We start from the raw sequence: 17,499 nt of genomic DNA, 5'->3' as shown, positions 1-17,499 counted from the left end.
AAAATATATGTCTTATTTCAAAACAATTATTTTACTGTAAGTGTTGAAAATAAAATAATAATAATGATAATATTAATATTTAAAGTTTAAATATTATATGTAAAATTTAAAAAATCACTACAAGCTAATAAATGTTGTGAGAAAATAGAACAGAAAAAGAATATTGAGATTGAAGAGCTTGATTATTTCCTTAAGCCAATGGTGTCAATTTATAATCTGTACAATACAACTAAATAGGAAATACAATCCTACTTAAATGCGTAATTATAACCATAATTCTAGCACCCAAATATATTCACACAATCACTACAAATACACATATCCTAGCTATTTATGGTACATATCTTAACACTACTCCTCAAGCTGGAGCGTAAAAATCATATGCTCCAAGCTTGTTATAAATATATTTAATCCGAGAGCCTCTGAGAGATTTTGTCAAGATATCTGCTAATTGGTCATTTGAGCTAACAAAGCTAGTGGAAATACAACCAGATTCAATCTTTTGTCTGATGAAATGACAATCCACCTCTATATGTTTCATTCTCTCATGAAACACTGGATTAGAGGTAATGTGAAGTGCAGCTTGATTGTCACAGATTAACTGCATTTGTTTAAGTTCTCTATACTTGAACTCTTGGAGAAGTTGTTTCAACCATATAAGTTCACAAGTTTCCAAAGCCATAGCTCGATATTTTGCTTCTGCACTTGACCTAGCAATCACATCTTGCTTTTTACTTTTCCAAGAAATCAAATTACCTCCAATCATAATGTAATATCCTGAAGTAGACCGTCTGTCTAAAGGAGAACTTGCCCAATCTGCATCTGAGTAACCAATAATCTGTGAATGACCCCTGTCTATTAGGCCTTGTACTGGAGCTCCTTTAATATATCTGAGTATCCGAATAACTGCATCCCAATGACTACTACATGGTGCTTGAAGGAACTGACTGACCACACTTACAGCAAATGAGATGTCTGGGCATGTGATTGTAAGATAATTAAGTTTTCCAACCAATCTCTGGTATCTACCAGGATCCTCCAATGGCTCTCCCTGTCTAGGAACAAGTTTGACATTTGGATCCATAGGAGTATCTGCGTGTCTACAGTTTAACATGCTCGTCTCTATCAGTATATCCAAAGCATATTTCCTTTGAGAAATGCCGATACCTGTCTTGGATTGTGCTACTTCAATCCCCAAGAAATACTTTAGCTTCCCAAGATCCTTAGTCTAAAAATAATTGGACAAGTGTTGTTTGAGTTTTGAGATCCCAACATGATCATTTCCTGTAATAACAATGTCATCAACATAAACAACGAGATAAATGCACTTATCATGGCCATTATGGTAGAAAAATATTGAATGGTCAGCTTTACTCCGAGACATTCTAAATTGTTGGACTACAGTACTGAACCGTCCAAACCATGCTCTCGGAGATTGTTTCAAGCCATATAAAAAACGTCGTAGGCAACACACCAAACCAGAATCCCCTTGAGCAACAAACCCTGGTGGTTGCTCCATATAAACTTCCTCAGCTAGCTTGTCATGTAAAAAGGCATTTTTGATATCCAGTTAATGAAGTGGCCAGTGATGGATGGCAGCTAAGGAAATGAGAAGGCGAACCGAGGCAATCTTAGCTACAAGAGAGAAGGTATCATTGTAATCAAGGCCAAAGCTTTGAGTATAGCCCTTTGCAACAAGGCGAGCTTTAAGTCTATCAATCTGGCCATCAGGCCCCACCTTGACTATATAAACCCATCGACAACCAACGATAGATTTTCCCTTTGGTAGTGGCACCAAATCCCAAGTGCCATTGTTATGGAGAGCAGTCATCTCTTCAACCATTGCATTACACCATTTTGGATGTTCCAAAGCTTCTCTAACAGTCTTAGGTACAGATACATTAGAAAAAGTGATGACAAAAGCATAGTAGGAAGGAGACAAATAATGATAACTGACAAAATTATAAATAAGATGAGGATTTCGAGACGAACGAATACCTTTTCGGATCGCAATGGGAGGAGTAGCATTGTCTGTTGAAGGCAAGACCAGAATAGGTGAAGATGAAGGAGGGCAAGAGTTACTAGGAGCCGGTGTTATACCTGTATCAAGCAAAGAAGCATCAATGGTGTTAGTGGGATGATGAGGATAATGTGAGTAGACGTGTAGTGGTGGTGGACTGATTGGTGGTGGAGGAAGAGTACGAACTGGTAAGGCATTAGGAATAAAAACCTTGGATGCGATGTTAGAGGAAAAATAGGGAGATGTTTCAACGAAGGTTACATCAGCTGACGCAAAGTATTTATTTGTAAGTGGATTGTAGCATTTGTAACCTTTTTAAAGTCTAGAATATCCCAAAAAGACACATTTTATTGATTTGGGCTAAAGTTTGTCTTTGCCAGGAGTGTGATCATAAACAAAACAAATACAACCAAATACACATAGAAACAATTAATGGGTATCTTGGTCAGGAAACAAAATGGAATGAGGACTTTGATTATGCAAAACAGAAGAAGAAATTCGGTTAATTAAGTAACAAGCAGTAAGAATAGCATCTTCGTAAAACGAAGAGGAACATTATAGTGAATGATTAAAGTGTGGGCAGTCTCAACTAGATGACAATTCTTTCGTTCGACAACCCCATTTTGTTAAGGGGTATAAGCACTTGAAGTTTGATGAGTAATACCCTGAGAAGATAAGAAATGAATAAAGGGAGTAGACAAATATTCTTTTGCATTGTCACTACGAAGTATTTTAATAAAAATAGCAAATTGATTATGTATTTCAGTAGAGAATTTTTGAAATATAGAGAATAATTCAGAACGAGTCTTCATTAAAAATAACCAAGCCAACGAGAATAATCATTAACAAAAGTAACAAAATAATGAAATCTCAAAGTTGTACTGACATGACTTGGATCCTAAATGTCTGAATGGACAATTTCAAACATGGACTTAGCCCTATTATTGACTCGCTTGGGAAAGGAAACACGACTTTGTTTCCCAAGTTGAAAGGACTCACATTCAAAAGAAGATAAACTAGAAAGACTAGGAACTAATTTTTGCAATTTGGCAAAACTCGGATGACCTAGAAGATTGTGAAAAAGATCAGCGGAAGTGGTAGAGGTAAGAGCAACTGGAGAATTTGAAGTAGAAATATGGTACAACCCTTGTGACTCACATCCTACTTCAATCATCTTCCCCGTACTCTGGTCCCGCACAACAACAGAGTCAGCTGTAAAGGTGACAGAACAATTCAAATTTTTAGTAAATTTACTAATGGAGATTAAATTATATGGGCATTCTGAAGTGAACAAAACAGTGGTTAAAGGAATGGATAGAAAGATTTTTACTTCTCTTATGCCCTTAACTAAAGTTTGTCAACCATTAGCCAAAGTAACTTTAGACAAAACCGAAGGAGAAACTAGAGATGAGAAAAGATTTTTGTTACTAGATATATGATCAAAAGCACTAGAGTCTAGGATCTATGAACCAGTGAACGAAGACTGTGTTAGACAAGTAAAGGAATTACCAGAACGACCACTGCTAGAAGATTGCTGTTTGGCTGTTTGATATTGCAAATACTCCTTGTAATCAGCTCCAGTTAATACTATAGAATATGACACCTTATCCTTTCCATCAGGTAATGGAAGAATACCATTTTTACCAGATTGAGCCATATGAGCAGTTGATCGGCCCACATTATTTGACTGAATGGGGCGTGGTGGTCGACCATGAAGGGCCCAACAAGTATCTCGAGTGTGATTACTCTTATCACAATAAGTGCAATGGAGCCTTTTACCCTTGCCTCTCTGATAAGTACCCTGTCTCGATTGGTTTCCACTTTATGCAGCTAAAACTGAAGATTCAATTCCAGAGAAATTATTCTTATTGAGTGAGATGTGTAGAAGCCTGGCAGACACATTCTTTAGAGTGGGAATAACCGGACTAGTTAATATCTGGTCTCTAACAGAATCAAGGTCAGGTCTTAGCCCAATCAATGCCAAAACCATGAAGAACTTGTCCCGCTGTTGCTAAGAAATATTATCAGTACATATAATGATAGAATTAAATTCATCTTTCAGTGATTCTACCTGTCCCAAATAACTAGACATATCTTGTTGATTTTGTTGTAGATGAACAATATTTGATACTACCTTATAAATACGCTACACATCATTTATATATAAGGTTTTCATCTTAGTCCAGATTTTGCAACAGGTTTTATAAGATTGAAAAATATTAAGTAATTTTGGGTCTAGAGAATGCCACAAGAGACTACATAATTGAGCATCAATCTTAGTCCAATTAGCTCTATTTGTTAAAGCTATATCTATGGCATTTTTAACCAAGTGGTCATCATACCCCTGCTCCATAAACCATAATTCCACTGATGCAGCCCAAAACATATAATTTTGACTTCCTACTAATTTAATAGTAGTAATAGCTGGTGAATTACCAATGGAAGAAAATATGGGTTTGAGAATCTCAGAACTTGCGTTGGATATGGGTGTGAGAATCTCAGAACCTGTGTTGGAGGCTGTATTGGAGGACTCCTCAATCTCAGACATGTTGGCAAGAGAAGCACACTGAAATGTTATTCAAAAATATGTTAGAAAAGCCTACTGTAAGAAGAGGTAGTGACAAAAAAGTGAGAAATAGATGACGGGACCAGCGTGGTTGAGGCCGCCTGAGGCCGATCCTGGGCTGGGTAATTCACTTGGCTAGGCAGTGACAGCTACGAACTCCCAGAAAGTGACCGGAAAAAGAGAGAAAGTTCCTCCCTATGAGGACTTTGTTTCAGATTTCAAATTAGACCCACCAAGGACTCTGATACCATGTGAGAAAATAGAATAGAAGAAGAATATTGAGAATGATTGAAGAGCTTGATTCCTTCAAGCCAATGGTGTCAATTTATAATATGTAAAGGAGAACTAAATAGGAAATATAATCCTAATTAAATGCGTAATTATAGTCACGATTTTAGCATCTAAATATATTCACATAATCACTGTAGATACACATATCCTAACTATTTATGGTACATATCTTAACAAATGTTAAAATTTTAAATTTAAAATATAAAACCATGTCGAGCGGTGAGCAATTTCGATGTAGCAAATTGCTAACCTAACGCTCTCAACATAGCTAAAAAACGATGGCGTATTGCTCATTTAACAATATGTTCTGTTTGTGCAATGCTTATTTACCAGCCATATGTATTGTATGAATATTTTATAATAATTTTTTAAATATTTTTAATTTAAATTTTTTTAATATTATTGATTGTGAATTAATAGGCCCATTACGTGAGCTAGGCCCATGCAATGTAAAAAATTTACAATATAATTATTAATTTACATGAGTTTTATTATAATCAATGATCAAAATGTATTTATTATTCATATGCAATAGTTATACTGAATTCTTAGAGGGGAATTGTATCCATGATATACTCCTACAAGGAGTTGTGAGCCAAGAAAAAAGTGGGTCTTCAATTTCAAGCGGAATAGAAGACTCCGACATCAATATAAACAGAAAACGAATCTGCACACCAGTCTTACAAACTTTCGGCCATAGCTAAAATGATTGGTGCAATTTTGGTGCTAAAAGTTGCTCATTTAATTATGAATTTTTTCCCTATTAAACTATGGAATATATATTTAATTTGTAAATAACATGTGATTAAATACGGATGAATAATATAAAATTATTATAAATTGTTAGAATAATAATAATAATAATAATAATAATAATAATAATAATAATAGGGTTTAATCGTATAGTCATTCTCCTTTAAAGAAATTATATCATTCACTATATTGCTGTCAGATAGTTTGAACAGATCCTTCAGGATAATAAAGTCAAAACAAAATTTTAGACATCAATTATAGAATTCTTCTAAGAATAAATTAAACAAAATAATAATATTGATTGTAAATTAAAATTGAAGAAAAGAGACAAAAGAGAATGAGTTAATTTTTTTTAGTAGATTTCTGTTCAAAACTATTATTTATAAAATATTTACTTTTTTTTGAACAAATACAACAATTCAGCTTATATCTATTAGAACAATTACATTTATTAACTTACATCTTTTAAAAAAGATATAACAATTCACTTCATATCTTTTAGAATAATTATATTTATTCACTTATATCTTTTAGAATATATACAACTATTAGTAAAAACAATTCATTTTAATGTCTTTTTAACGTGCAAACATAACTTTCTCGAACAATTTTTTTTTTATTACTAACTATTTCTGAGTTATATATGCATTTGCTAAATGAAACTTTTGCGATTGCATAAAGTTTGATAATCCATTTTTTGCGTTTGCAAAAATTATTAATATGAGTTTTACACATACAAACACACAATATATATATATATATATATATATATATATATATATATATATATATATATATATATATATATATTTTGCACTAGAAGCTTAATTTATTATTATTATTATTATTATTATTATTATTATTATTTTATTTTTATTTTTATTTTTATTTTTATTTTTTTTTTGTGATTAATGAAAAGAACAACACAACTAACTTGTACAAGGACGAGTGTAGGACACCCGAGTCGAGTCATGGAAAAACTAAGAAGAAAGACTAGCAACACGCACGTTCTAGTCCAACCTTAAAAGATTCAGAACAGAAGTAACTAAGTGCCCAAAAGCTTCCAATAGGATCAGCTCGACCCAAAATGAAAGTGAGAGCCATGAGACGGTCGCTCTCCCACACAACTTGTTTTTAGCTTTTAGCCAGGTCGATTAATTATTTTCACAAATTAAGAAAACTAAAATAAGTATTTAATACCCGCCTGATATTATTTTTATTTATCAAAATTTACCCTTTAAACAAATTAAAAAAATCCACCTACCTAAAATATATAAAAAAATACAATTTAAAAAAAATAAAATCCATTTAAATAAAATACATTTAAAAATTTGTTTAATATAAGCTGCGGAATGGTAATTTAAAAAAAACCATGCATAAAAATTCACATTTATATAGATAAAGAATAGGAAGAAAAATAAATAAAATAAAAAGGTTTTTTACATTAAATTACCTAATGTCTTTAGCATGTATTTTTTCTCCCTCTCTTTGATTATAATACACACTCATTTATTTATTTTATAAGTATATTAATTCATTAAATAAATTAATTTTATTTTTTAAATTATTGAAAAAATAATTATTAAATTAATTTAAATAACTATTAATTGCTATTAATTATGATAAATCATAATTATTGGCAGCTATAATATCTTAATGAGTTTTAATTTAATATTATTAAAATTATTTTTAAGACTGTGAATTAGAATCTATTTGGATGAAGTGAGGGTAGTATAAGTAATGGAATCGTAAGAAATGGTAAAGAAGGGGAATGGTAAGAAAGATTATAATAAAAAAATCTCAAGTTTGGGAAGGGATGAATCATTGGAAAGGTAAGAAGAGGTAATGTATATTTTTTTATGTTTGAAAAGAGATAAAAGAGAGATAAACTTAAGGGTATATAAATAAAAATATTAATAATTCTCATCTCAATTTATCCGTCTTTCAATTAAAATCAAATAAAAAAAATTCTCTGAAACATTCTTTGAGCAGCCCACGTAAAGCCCGGCCCATATAATAAACAAACAGTGTTTTATGCAAGGAATTATTTCTCATAAAGTGAATCCCTAAAGCCTTCTCTCTTCTATCAGAGGGAGGGATACTTCAAAACTTCACTGGGCAGAAGCAGCGTCGGCCGCAATGGTACATTTTCTTCTTTCTTCATCTCTCCATTTGATAGTTTCCTAGTTTGGGTCCCTGTATCTTTAAAATAAATACTGTGTTCTGTTTCTTTTCAGGTGAAGTACTCAAGAGAGCCTGAAAATTCCACCAAGTATAAGTATACCACCTCAGCTGATTCCCTCCTTATTTTTCTGGTCTATTTTTGTTTAGTCTTGATCTAGTATTGTATTTATGCTTATTTTGCAGCCTGCAAGGCCAGGGGCTCTGACCTCAGAGTGCATTTCAAGGTATAATTATCCGATCTCTTTTTGAAATTCAACTTTCTTCTACTTTTTCCTCATTTTAGTTATTGTTGTGTTTTAGTGTGGAGTTGTACTAGGTGGATGCATAGGTTTAGTTTTGTTTTGCATATGTAGGATTTTTGAAGTTTTAGCAACTGGTTGGTGATATTGTTCTTTGGATTTGATTATTAAACCTGATGAAAAAAGCAGGGGCCTGTTGCCCATGTGAACAGGTCTCTCGTAAACTTCAGGGAAATCAATATCGTTGTTATTGGGTGAACCTCTGTTTTTTTTCCCCCTTGTATGTGGCTGAAGGTTCAGTAAATGATGGCACACTTTTCTTGACCCCTGAAATATATATATCTGATTGATTGCTGTTTGTTAATTTGGTTTGTAAGATGAGATCTCTAGTTGTGTTGTTGTGTTCTACAAATTTTTCTGTGATGGTTCTTTTACTGCTAAGTCCTATGTATGATGAACTTGTTAATATTGTTTCTAAACAAAGACAAGTTAAAGCAATGACAACCTATCATGGTTAAGAAAGCTAATGAAAGAGTGGGAGACAGTTTTGATACTCTTTTTTCTCCATCTTAAGTATAACCTGATGAAAAAAAAAAACAGTGCCTTGTTGCCTCTTGTGAACTGGGCTCTCGTAAACTTCAGGAAAATTATTTTCATCGTTATTGGGTGAACCTCTGTAGTTCTCTGTGGCTGAAGGTTCAGTAAATGATGGAACATTACTATCAAATGGCGAGTTTGTATGACGTAACTTTGCATTGTGTCTGTTACAAATGTTTTAAATACTGAAAAATCTTTTTTGTCCTGGAATATTAGTAGTTGTGTCTATGAGTTGATAGTAATCAAATAGTCACTTAAGCTGACACTCCTTTTTCACCCTATTGAGAAATACATTAACGTGTGCATCTTTTTATAGAATACTAGAGAGACAGCCCATGCCTTGAGGAAGTTACCTTTGGCAAAGGCTAAGAGGTATTTGGAAGATGTTATGGCTCATAAACAAGCTATACCTTTCCGGCGTTTCTGTGGTGGGGTGGGGCGTACTGCTCAGGCAAAGAACAGGCACTCAAATGGGCAAGGAAGGTGGCCTGCCAAGTCTGCTAAGTTCATTCTAGATTTGCTCAAGAATGCTGAGAGTAATGCTGAGGTATCTGCTTGATCTTCACAAGGCCCCAAACAATATTGTGTTATTGTTGATAGTTGTGTATAATTTAATTGTCCTTTGTACAGGTCAAAGGCTTGGATGTTGATGCCCTCTTCATTTCTCACATCCAAGTGAATCAGTCACAGAAGCAGAGGCGTCGTACTTATAGGGCTCATGGAAGAATCAATCGTATGTTCTGATCTGAATTATTTATGTATTATATGCTCTTTTAATTTTTCTTTTTTGATTGGTATGAAGCTATTGTCTTTTGAAGCTTACATGTCCAGTCCTTGCCACATTGAGTTGATTTTATCTGAGAAGGAAGAACCAGTGAAGAAGGAGGTAACTTGCTCATTACATGCTGCAAAATAATATAAAAGATGCAGAAAGCATAGTTTACTTTATTCATTCTCTCATTTTCTTTGTTTGGTTTTGCAGCCTGAGACCCAGCTGGCTACCAGCAAATCTAAGAAGTCTCAAGCTACTCAAAGTGCCAACTTCCTCTGGAGTGGCAATCTTTTCAATTGGAGAGAATTTTGTCACACTTCATTTAGGAGCAGTTATTTAGGTGAATTGGATAACTTGTTCGTTTATTTTGATCACTGTTTAGTTGGTTGTTCTATGAGATTATATATATTTTGGATGAGCAGTTATTTAGATATTTGTATACATCTCTTTTTCTCCCGGAAGTGATTGCTAAAGAGTTGCCACTTAGTTGAAATCTCAAACTTTGAAATGCTGGTGAGCTTCCAAATTATCCCCTGCAGTTTTTTCCTTGGGCTGTTACGTCTGTTGATTTTATTCCATGTTTTGAAGTTCTTGGGAACCTCCTTACACCGGTAAGCAGTAACCCCAACTTTGTTGAAAATTTGATGTTATTACTAAATACTAATTACTATGTGAATAACGATTGTGCTTGAAATGTATCTAAAATGATTCACTCCCAGGAAAGAAGTGCTTTTCGAATCAGGCTCTGTGTGTTTTTTAGTGTTAATGTTAACAATTCAATTACCCAGTTCCTTTGGTGGGCCGCCTATCTCTGTAAAAGCAACATTACGGCCACAACCTCTGTGTTAACAATCAAGCACGACAATAGAATCATTCATGTTAGCTGCCAATCATTGAATGGCACCCGGTTTAGAACAAAGCTGATTAGCCTCCGATTCTGATCAATACAAATTGAGCTCAATCTATGTGATGAGGAAGCTTGTCAAAAAAATGATGATTTACCAGGTACTCCGAGAGTTAAAAATTCCGAGTGATTTCCATTCCTTTGTAAGTTGTCGTCATCATCCAGTTCATCCAACTTGTCCAGTGTTGATTGGTTGATCCTTTTGTGAGATGTCTTCTATGCTTCTTGGGCCCCAAACGAGGTTCTGCTTGCTAGACACCCATGTCTCCAACCTTGTACCTGCAGAGTGGCACATTCAGAATTCAGTGATCATCATACTAGGTATATCTGAATCGAAAGAATGAAAATTGAACAAATTTTGCTGTTGGATATGATTTCTGTGGTTAAGAAAGATTACAAAGCTATGCAAGTTGTAGTCTGCACAATAAGAATAGATTCATGAGATTGTAGAAATAAGCTACAGAAACTCGCCGAAACTCATTGTTAGTTGCCACAAACTCAACACCACTATGAATGCAGCATCATACACGTTGAAAATTTTTTGGGCTCCATGTTCATAATAAACTAAAACAAGGTCAACTAACTGCCCTGCCATCATATGCTGCTGCTAGCAACTACATTAAACGTTAAGCAAAAGTGCCTAAAGAAACAAGCTCGCATCAACTCAAATATTAAACTATTTCATGCGCAATTCAAGAGCAACGCAAGTAATAGCATGATTAACCAATTGGCAATTGCAAGCATCCACCATCCTAAATTAGCATAAATCTTATGGTTATTTGCCAAACATCCATACTACATATACAAGCTTCGATTTATTTAAAGCAAGTGTGAACAGAATGCCGATGGATTCATCCGCGTTCAAAAATCTCGTGAGCATGAACGGTTTAAGTTTCGAGTGCTCCATGGAGAAAAGCATCAACAAGTGATACATTAGCCACTGGAGGGGTCCAAAATCTTTAATCTCCATTGGAACACATTCTCGATCATGCCCTTTCAGTCCACCCAATCTATGTCCCCTACCACTAACTTGTCCCCTACCAGCCAAAAGGACGATTTTGTGCAGCAAAATTTTAAAAATTATTATTCTAGTTTACATGCATCTCATGCCAAATCATTTGTACTACCATGTTATTAAAACAACGAGGTTATAACACTTTTAACCACAAAAGACAATGAAGCTCATTTTGCAATTTAGGAAACTATAGAAACAAGCTCATAAACTAAGTTTAGGGACTTTATCAAATGGGCGTAGAATCACTATTTAATCACCTAATTTGGGTGGCTAGACCTCCAAACGCAGGACTTCTAGTCTGTCCACACCAACTTGTGATTGAGACTTGTTCAACACTTAACCGAAATCCCCTTATAGTGCTCTTCTTTGCATCGATCAAGCATGCACGAAAGGGGTTTTAGTACTCTTTGTTTTGCTAGGGCATTTTAAGAAACAAGAAACAATTTCTCTAACGGCTAATTTAAGAGTGACGACCACTTATCAAACATGTTTCATTTTTATCTCCCACTCACATGTCTCATGACATCATATGTCAAGAGACTTTAAAACCCAACAAGCTTTCTTCTTTCTCATGACATAAGATATGACATGGCCCATGCCATAAGATATGGCATGCAAGTGTTGCATAGAGCATGCTGGGATTTTATCATTAACATTTAGGTTTTATATCCAGGTTTGAATAACTTCAGCTACTGAAGTTGTAACCTTCAACGACCAAAATTGTCTAGACAAGCTTCTCACAACTAAACCTCTATTTTCTTGTTCTCTTTCTCAGCACCCCATTTCCTTGTTTTTTTTTTTTTTTTTCAATCCTTTGGGACTTCGGGAACATTTTGCCTCTGAGTGCAGATTTTGACTAGCCTGGGTGAGGGGTATTGTAAATATCACATATCAAACCATCGTCTTCGAATTCCATCATATTCACATTGGCTCCTCTTCTAGTCCCATAATTTGGTACATGATTCGTTGTTACATTAGGATTTGTACCACCTCCTATTTTTAGCCATCAGTCCCTAATAATGAAAGCTTGTATTTTATTTCTTAATATTGTATAGTTCTTAATTGAGGCCAATTCTCTCTCCAAGGTATTCACAACGGCCATTTGGATTATACCATCATAGATACAGAGGTTGCACCAAATCTAAAGGAACAGGAGTGTTTTAACTGATGCCTAATAAATAATGGTAAATATCTCTCAATGGCATGAGTAGAGAAAATCAAACTAAATTGAATAGATTGAATTTGTTAAAATAAAAAATCAAATTGAATTTTTAAATTAAATTGATTTAGTTGATTTTTCTTTTATTTTAACCAAAATTTTTTCATCTTAAGAAAGTTAAAGTGAAATTGAAGAAATTCTTGAGCTCTTGAACATCATGTTTATTTGCAACCAAAGTTTTATGATTCTTCCATTCTTTTCTTCCTCAAGCATATGAATCTGGCTTGTCTCGAGAAGACAGATACACTTTATGTTTCTTAACTCAAATAGTTGTGCTACTGCATAATTACTTCCCAGGCTGAGTTTTTTAGTACCTATCAACCAGGTTTTGTCTAGGTTGAATTTTTTAGAGTTTTCTAAGTTGAATTTTCTGGGTTGATTTATTGTTGTTTAATGTGAAGTACAATGTCTTAGAGGAGATTTCGCCAATTATTTTGTGGAAGAAATTGAAGAACCTGTACATGTTTAAGTCACTCACAAATCATTTGTATTTGAAGAAGAAGTTGTACCAACTCAGAATGGAGGAAGTTATTGATGTCAGAGATCACCTTAATGTTTTCAATAAATTAATTACCCAATTGGCTAGTGTTGGTATGAAGGTAGATGATGAAGATAAAGCCCTCTTGCTTCTAACCTCTCTCTCACAATCTTGAAAAGCTTGGTGGCAACCTTAACAATTGGGAAGGAGACTTTAAAGTTGGAGGAGGTTACTGCAGTTATCTTGGATGATGAGAAGTTTAAAAAGATGGGTAGAAGTAATGAAGGTAGAGCTTTGGAAGAAGCAATCCACGTGAAAACAATTGGAGTAGGAATAGTAGATTGAGCTTGAGACTACAAGTGGACCTTAAAGATAAAGAATGACACTACTGCCATGAAAAGGGCCACATTCTATACAATTGTAGATCTTGCAAAGTTTAAACAATTCAAAAAAAAATCTAGGAGAAAAAAAGAAGAAACTGCTGTAAATGCAACTAATAATGGTGTTGACAGTGAATATTTGAACGTTGATGATAATGTGAAAAAGGCAAAGGATTCATATCAAGATGAGTGGATAATGGATTTTGCTTACCCATTCCATATTTGCTCAAAGAATGAGTGGTTCGATATAATTGTAGAGAAAAAAGGAGAGAAAGTTAAGCTAGCTAATGGGAACAAGATGGAAGTTGAAGGTGTTAGAAGAGTAAAGATCAATCTGCATGCTGATCGTGTGAAAGTGTTCAATGAAGTGAGGCATGTTCACAAATTTGAAAGGAGCTTAATTTCCTTGGGTAAGCTGGATTCTTTGGGTTATGTGTGTTCAGTTCATGATATAGTCATGAGAGTTAGCTGGGGTGTTTTTGTAATTATGAAAGGCGAGAAGATTGGTAAAAAAAATTTCTACAAATTGAAAGGAGGCACATTGATTGGAAGAATGTAAGTAGAGACAAAGGACAACATCAATAATTAAGAATGCAAGAAAATAGTCAAGAGAAAATTGACTTTTACAGAAGTGTTGAAAACTAATTCAATTTGACTTGGAGGTGGTGACTGTTAGAATCCAAGTCTAATTAGAATTAGGATTTTTAAAATTAAATTGGAAGTATAGTAGAAATAATAATAATAATAATAATAATAATAATAATAATAATAATAATAATAATAATAATAATAATAATAATAATAATAATAATAGGATTAAGTAGAGGTGCACCGAAGTTGAAGTTCCATGCCACCAAAATTTGTCAGTTTCTTTGTGAGTGTTTGAAGAGTAGGAAAATAATTAGTATTTATAATTATTTGTCCGAGTAGGCTTACACCAAATTATATTAAATTTTGTTTTCTTCTTTGATTGTGTGTGGGTGTGAATTTTACAACATTTAATTATTGTTACAATTATTAATTTCTTTTACATATTCATGTAATATTTATTTTATTATATTTTATTTTTAATCTTATAAGTCTAGCATTTTAAATGACATTAGGACATTTATCATTCAAATGCTAACAATATGTAACTAAATGATCTAGTGTTAAAAAAAAAAATTACAGGCTCCAAATAATGAAAATGTGAAGCCAAATAATAATAATAATAATAATAATAATAATAATAATAATAATAATAATAATAATAATAATAATAATAATAATAATTATTATTATTATTATTATTATTATTATTATTATTATTATTATTATTATTATTATTATTATACTTCCCCCTTAGAAAAACTCCTGAAAATAAGGTTTAAACTTTTTTTTTTTTATAACCAATATGGTTTAAACCTTATCATTTAATATTTATATAAATTCAAAATTTATCATTAAAGTTTTGTTAATATTTTTCATTTTAATAACTGTCATTATTTTTAATATTAAATATAAGACAGATATGTATTTAATAAAAAAAATTATAGGCAATAATAATCAATGAATATATTTAGATAGTATTAGAGCTCAAAAGTAACATTACGGAAAATTAAAAAAATAGTTACAAAAATTACCAATCACCAAATTTTGTTGATAATTATCCATACCTTACTAATGAAAAAGAGAAGCCAAGAGAATGAAAATTTAAACAAAGTTTTACTATCAAAATTATGGACCGAATACCAACAGAACTTTTACTGATGATGCAATTTCATAGATACATGTGGCACTAAATATTGGTGATAAAGTTAGCGACCAAATATAAAATATATTTGTTGATAATTACTAGCAAAAAAATTTATTTGTAATTACTACGAACTCATATTTAGTCAGTAATATTAAAAAGAAAATAAAAGTAACATTACAAAAAATTAAAAAAATAATTACAAAAATTACAAATCACCAATATTGTTGATAATTACCAATGCCTTACTGGCGAAAAAGAGAAGCTAAGAGGATGAAAATTTAAGCAAAGTTTTACTCATGAAAGAATTGATCGAATGCCAACGGAACTTTTACTGATGATGCAATTTTATGGATAAATGTGGCGCTAAATATTAGTGATAAAGTTAGTGACCAAATATAAAACATACCAATAAAAATATTTGTTGGTAATTATCAATGAAATATTTGGTCAGTAATATTAAAAAGAAAATAAAAAATAAAATTTAAAAAAACTTAAAAGATTTTACCTACCAAAAAATAAGATTAATAATCACCAATGAACTTATATTTGATTGGTAATATTAAAAAGATAATTAAAAATTTTTTAAAAAGCTTAAAAATTTTTTACTTACTAGAAAATATGATTGGTAATTACCGACAAACTCATTTTTTGTTAGTAATACTAAAAAAAATAAAATTTTAAAAATTTTAAAATATTTTACTTGTCACAATGTGTGGTTGGTAATTACCAACGAACTCTTATTTAATCGATAATATTAAAAAGATAATTAAAAAAATTTGAAAAGCTTAAAAATTTTACCTACCAAAAAAAATATATCAAGTAGACAATATTAAAAAGAAAATAAAAAATAAAATTTTAAAAGCTTAAAAATTTTACCTACTAAAAAATATGATCGATAATTACTAACGGCTTCATATTTGATCGATAATGTCAAAAAGAAAATAAAAAATAAAATTTTAAAATTCTTAAAAAAATAAAAAAATTTGACCTACCAAAAAGTATGGTCGATGATTAGCAATCAGCTCGTATTTGATCGATAACATTAAAAAAATAATTTAATTTAAAAAATTTTACTTATAAAAAATTTTGACAATTATTAATGAACTCATATTTAGTTGATAATAGTGAAAAGAAAGTAAAAAATAAATTTTAAAATAAATTACCTAAAAAAGTTTTATTGATAATTACCTACTAATGTAGTTTTGTCGATAATTCATTGATAAATCGTAAAAAATGTGAAATTTTTACATCGGTTTTTAGTGGAATGGAGAGGAGTTGGATTCCCTACAAAAGAGAAGCCACTCAGTAATTATAGCATAGCCATTATGTGAAGTCTACTTTGGCCCTATTAGTTATTTTTTTAAATTCATTTAAATTTTAATAAATTAAACATTAAATTAAATGAAATTAAATTAATGAAAAATTAATAATTAATTTAAAATAATAAAAAATCTATTAAAAATAAAAAATCTATTAAAAATTAAATTAGATTAAAAAGTAGAAAAATTAAATAAAAAATATGGAAAAAATTGCATATGAAATATTGTCATTGGTAACTACCTACAACACTTTTTTGTCATTGATAATTAGTGACAAAAATTTTCGTTGGTAAATAATCCGTAAATATTACTAGCCTATGACCCTCATAAAATCACCAACAAAAAAAAAAATCCCACTTTGCCGACGATTTTCATTGTTAAACATCACCGACAAGTGAATTTATAAATAAAAAAAAATTTTATCGATAATTAGTCGATAATCCTAATACCAATGAAATATAGGCATATTTCATCTCTATTTTTTTTATTTTAGTGTAATTTAAGTGAGAGTCCAATAAAAACAGAGACTGATATAATTAGCATATTCAAAATATTAATTTTCAGTTTTTCTAAATTAATAATAATAAAAAGAAGAAGCAATTCTTAGCTATAAAGTTTTTTAAGTTTATCTCATATACTATAATTTTAGTTTCAAAACTCAAAAGCAGTTTAAGAGAGAGTCCAAATTAAAATGAGAACCGATAATATTCAAAATGTTAATTTTCTCAAATTTTTAAATCAATTCTATATTGAGCACAATTTAAAATAATTTAACATTGTTAAATTATTATTATTATTATTTAATTGCATTACATTTTCTTAGACTTTTCTAAACATAATATGTCAACTCCAAAAGCTAGTTCAAAGGGACAAAGTTTGTCTAAGTTTTATATTTAGCTTAAATACCTTATCCAAAAATCAATATGGAATAACACACCTCCTCACGTCTAGGTATAAACATTTAGAGTGTCAAAATTTGCAAGTAATCAAGGGTGGCATGGACCAAACCTAAAACCTAAAACCTAAA

The 17,499-nt window shown here is 31.5% G+C and overlaps 1 protein-coding gene and 2 non-coding genes across 4 annotated transcripts; all 3 read left to right on the top strand.

Moving 5' to 3' along the window:
- Positions 1–7,682: 7,682 nt before the first annotated feature.
- Positions 7,683–10,148, top strand: LOC110670065 (60S ribosomal protein L17-2). Of its 2 annotated transcripts, XM_058153911.1 has the most exons (8): positions 7,683–7,772; positions 7,868–7,908; positions 7,998–8,038; positions 8,967–9,197; positions 9,281–9,383; positions 9,469–9,536; positions 9,633–9,762; positions 9,962–10,148. In XM_058153911.1, exons 4-8 carry the CDS (start codon positions 9,039–9,041, stop codon positions 9,988–9,990), a joined length of 489 nt encoding a protein of 162 aa, XP_058009894.1. In that variant the 5' UTR covers positions 7,683–7,772; positions 7,868–7,908; positions 7,998–8,038; positions 8,967–9,038; the 3' UTR covers positions 9,991–10,148. The 2 variants fall into 2 exon arrangements, with proteins under 2 accessions (XP_058009894.1, XP_058009892.1); XM_058153909.1 differs by lacking the exon at positions 9,962–10,148 and having other exon boundaries at positions 9,633–9,951.
- LOC131183713 (small nucleolar RNA snoR74) lies at positions 8,233–8,370 on the top strand. The gene has a single exon (XR_009151750.1). It is a non-coding gene; the product is annotated as a small nucleolar RNA snoR74 (small nucleolar RNA).
- On the top strand, positions 8,644–8,772 carry LOC131183714 (small nucleolar RNA snoR74). Its single transcript, XR_009151751.1, has one exon. It is a non-coding gene; the product is annotated as a small nucleolar RNA snoR74 (small nucleolar RNA).
- Positions 10,149–17,499: the final 7,351 nt, after the last annotated feature.

The sequence above is a fragment of the Hevea brasiliensis genome, chromosome 9 (assembly GCF_030052815.1).
Source record: "Hevea brasiliensis isolate MT/VB/25A 57/8 chromosome 9, ASM3005281v1, whole genome shotgun sequence".
NCBI classification, from domain to species: domain Eukaryota; kingdom Viridiplantae; phylum Streptophyta; class Magnoliopsida; order Malpighiales; family Euphorbiaceae; genus Hevea; species Hevea brasiliensis.
Note: the sequence above shows the minus strand (reverse complement) of the source record. Positions and strands in the feature narration are given on the sequence as shown.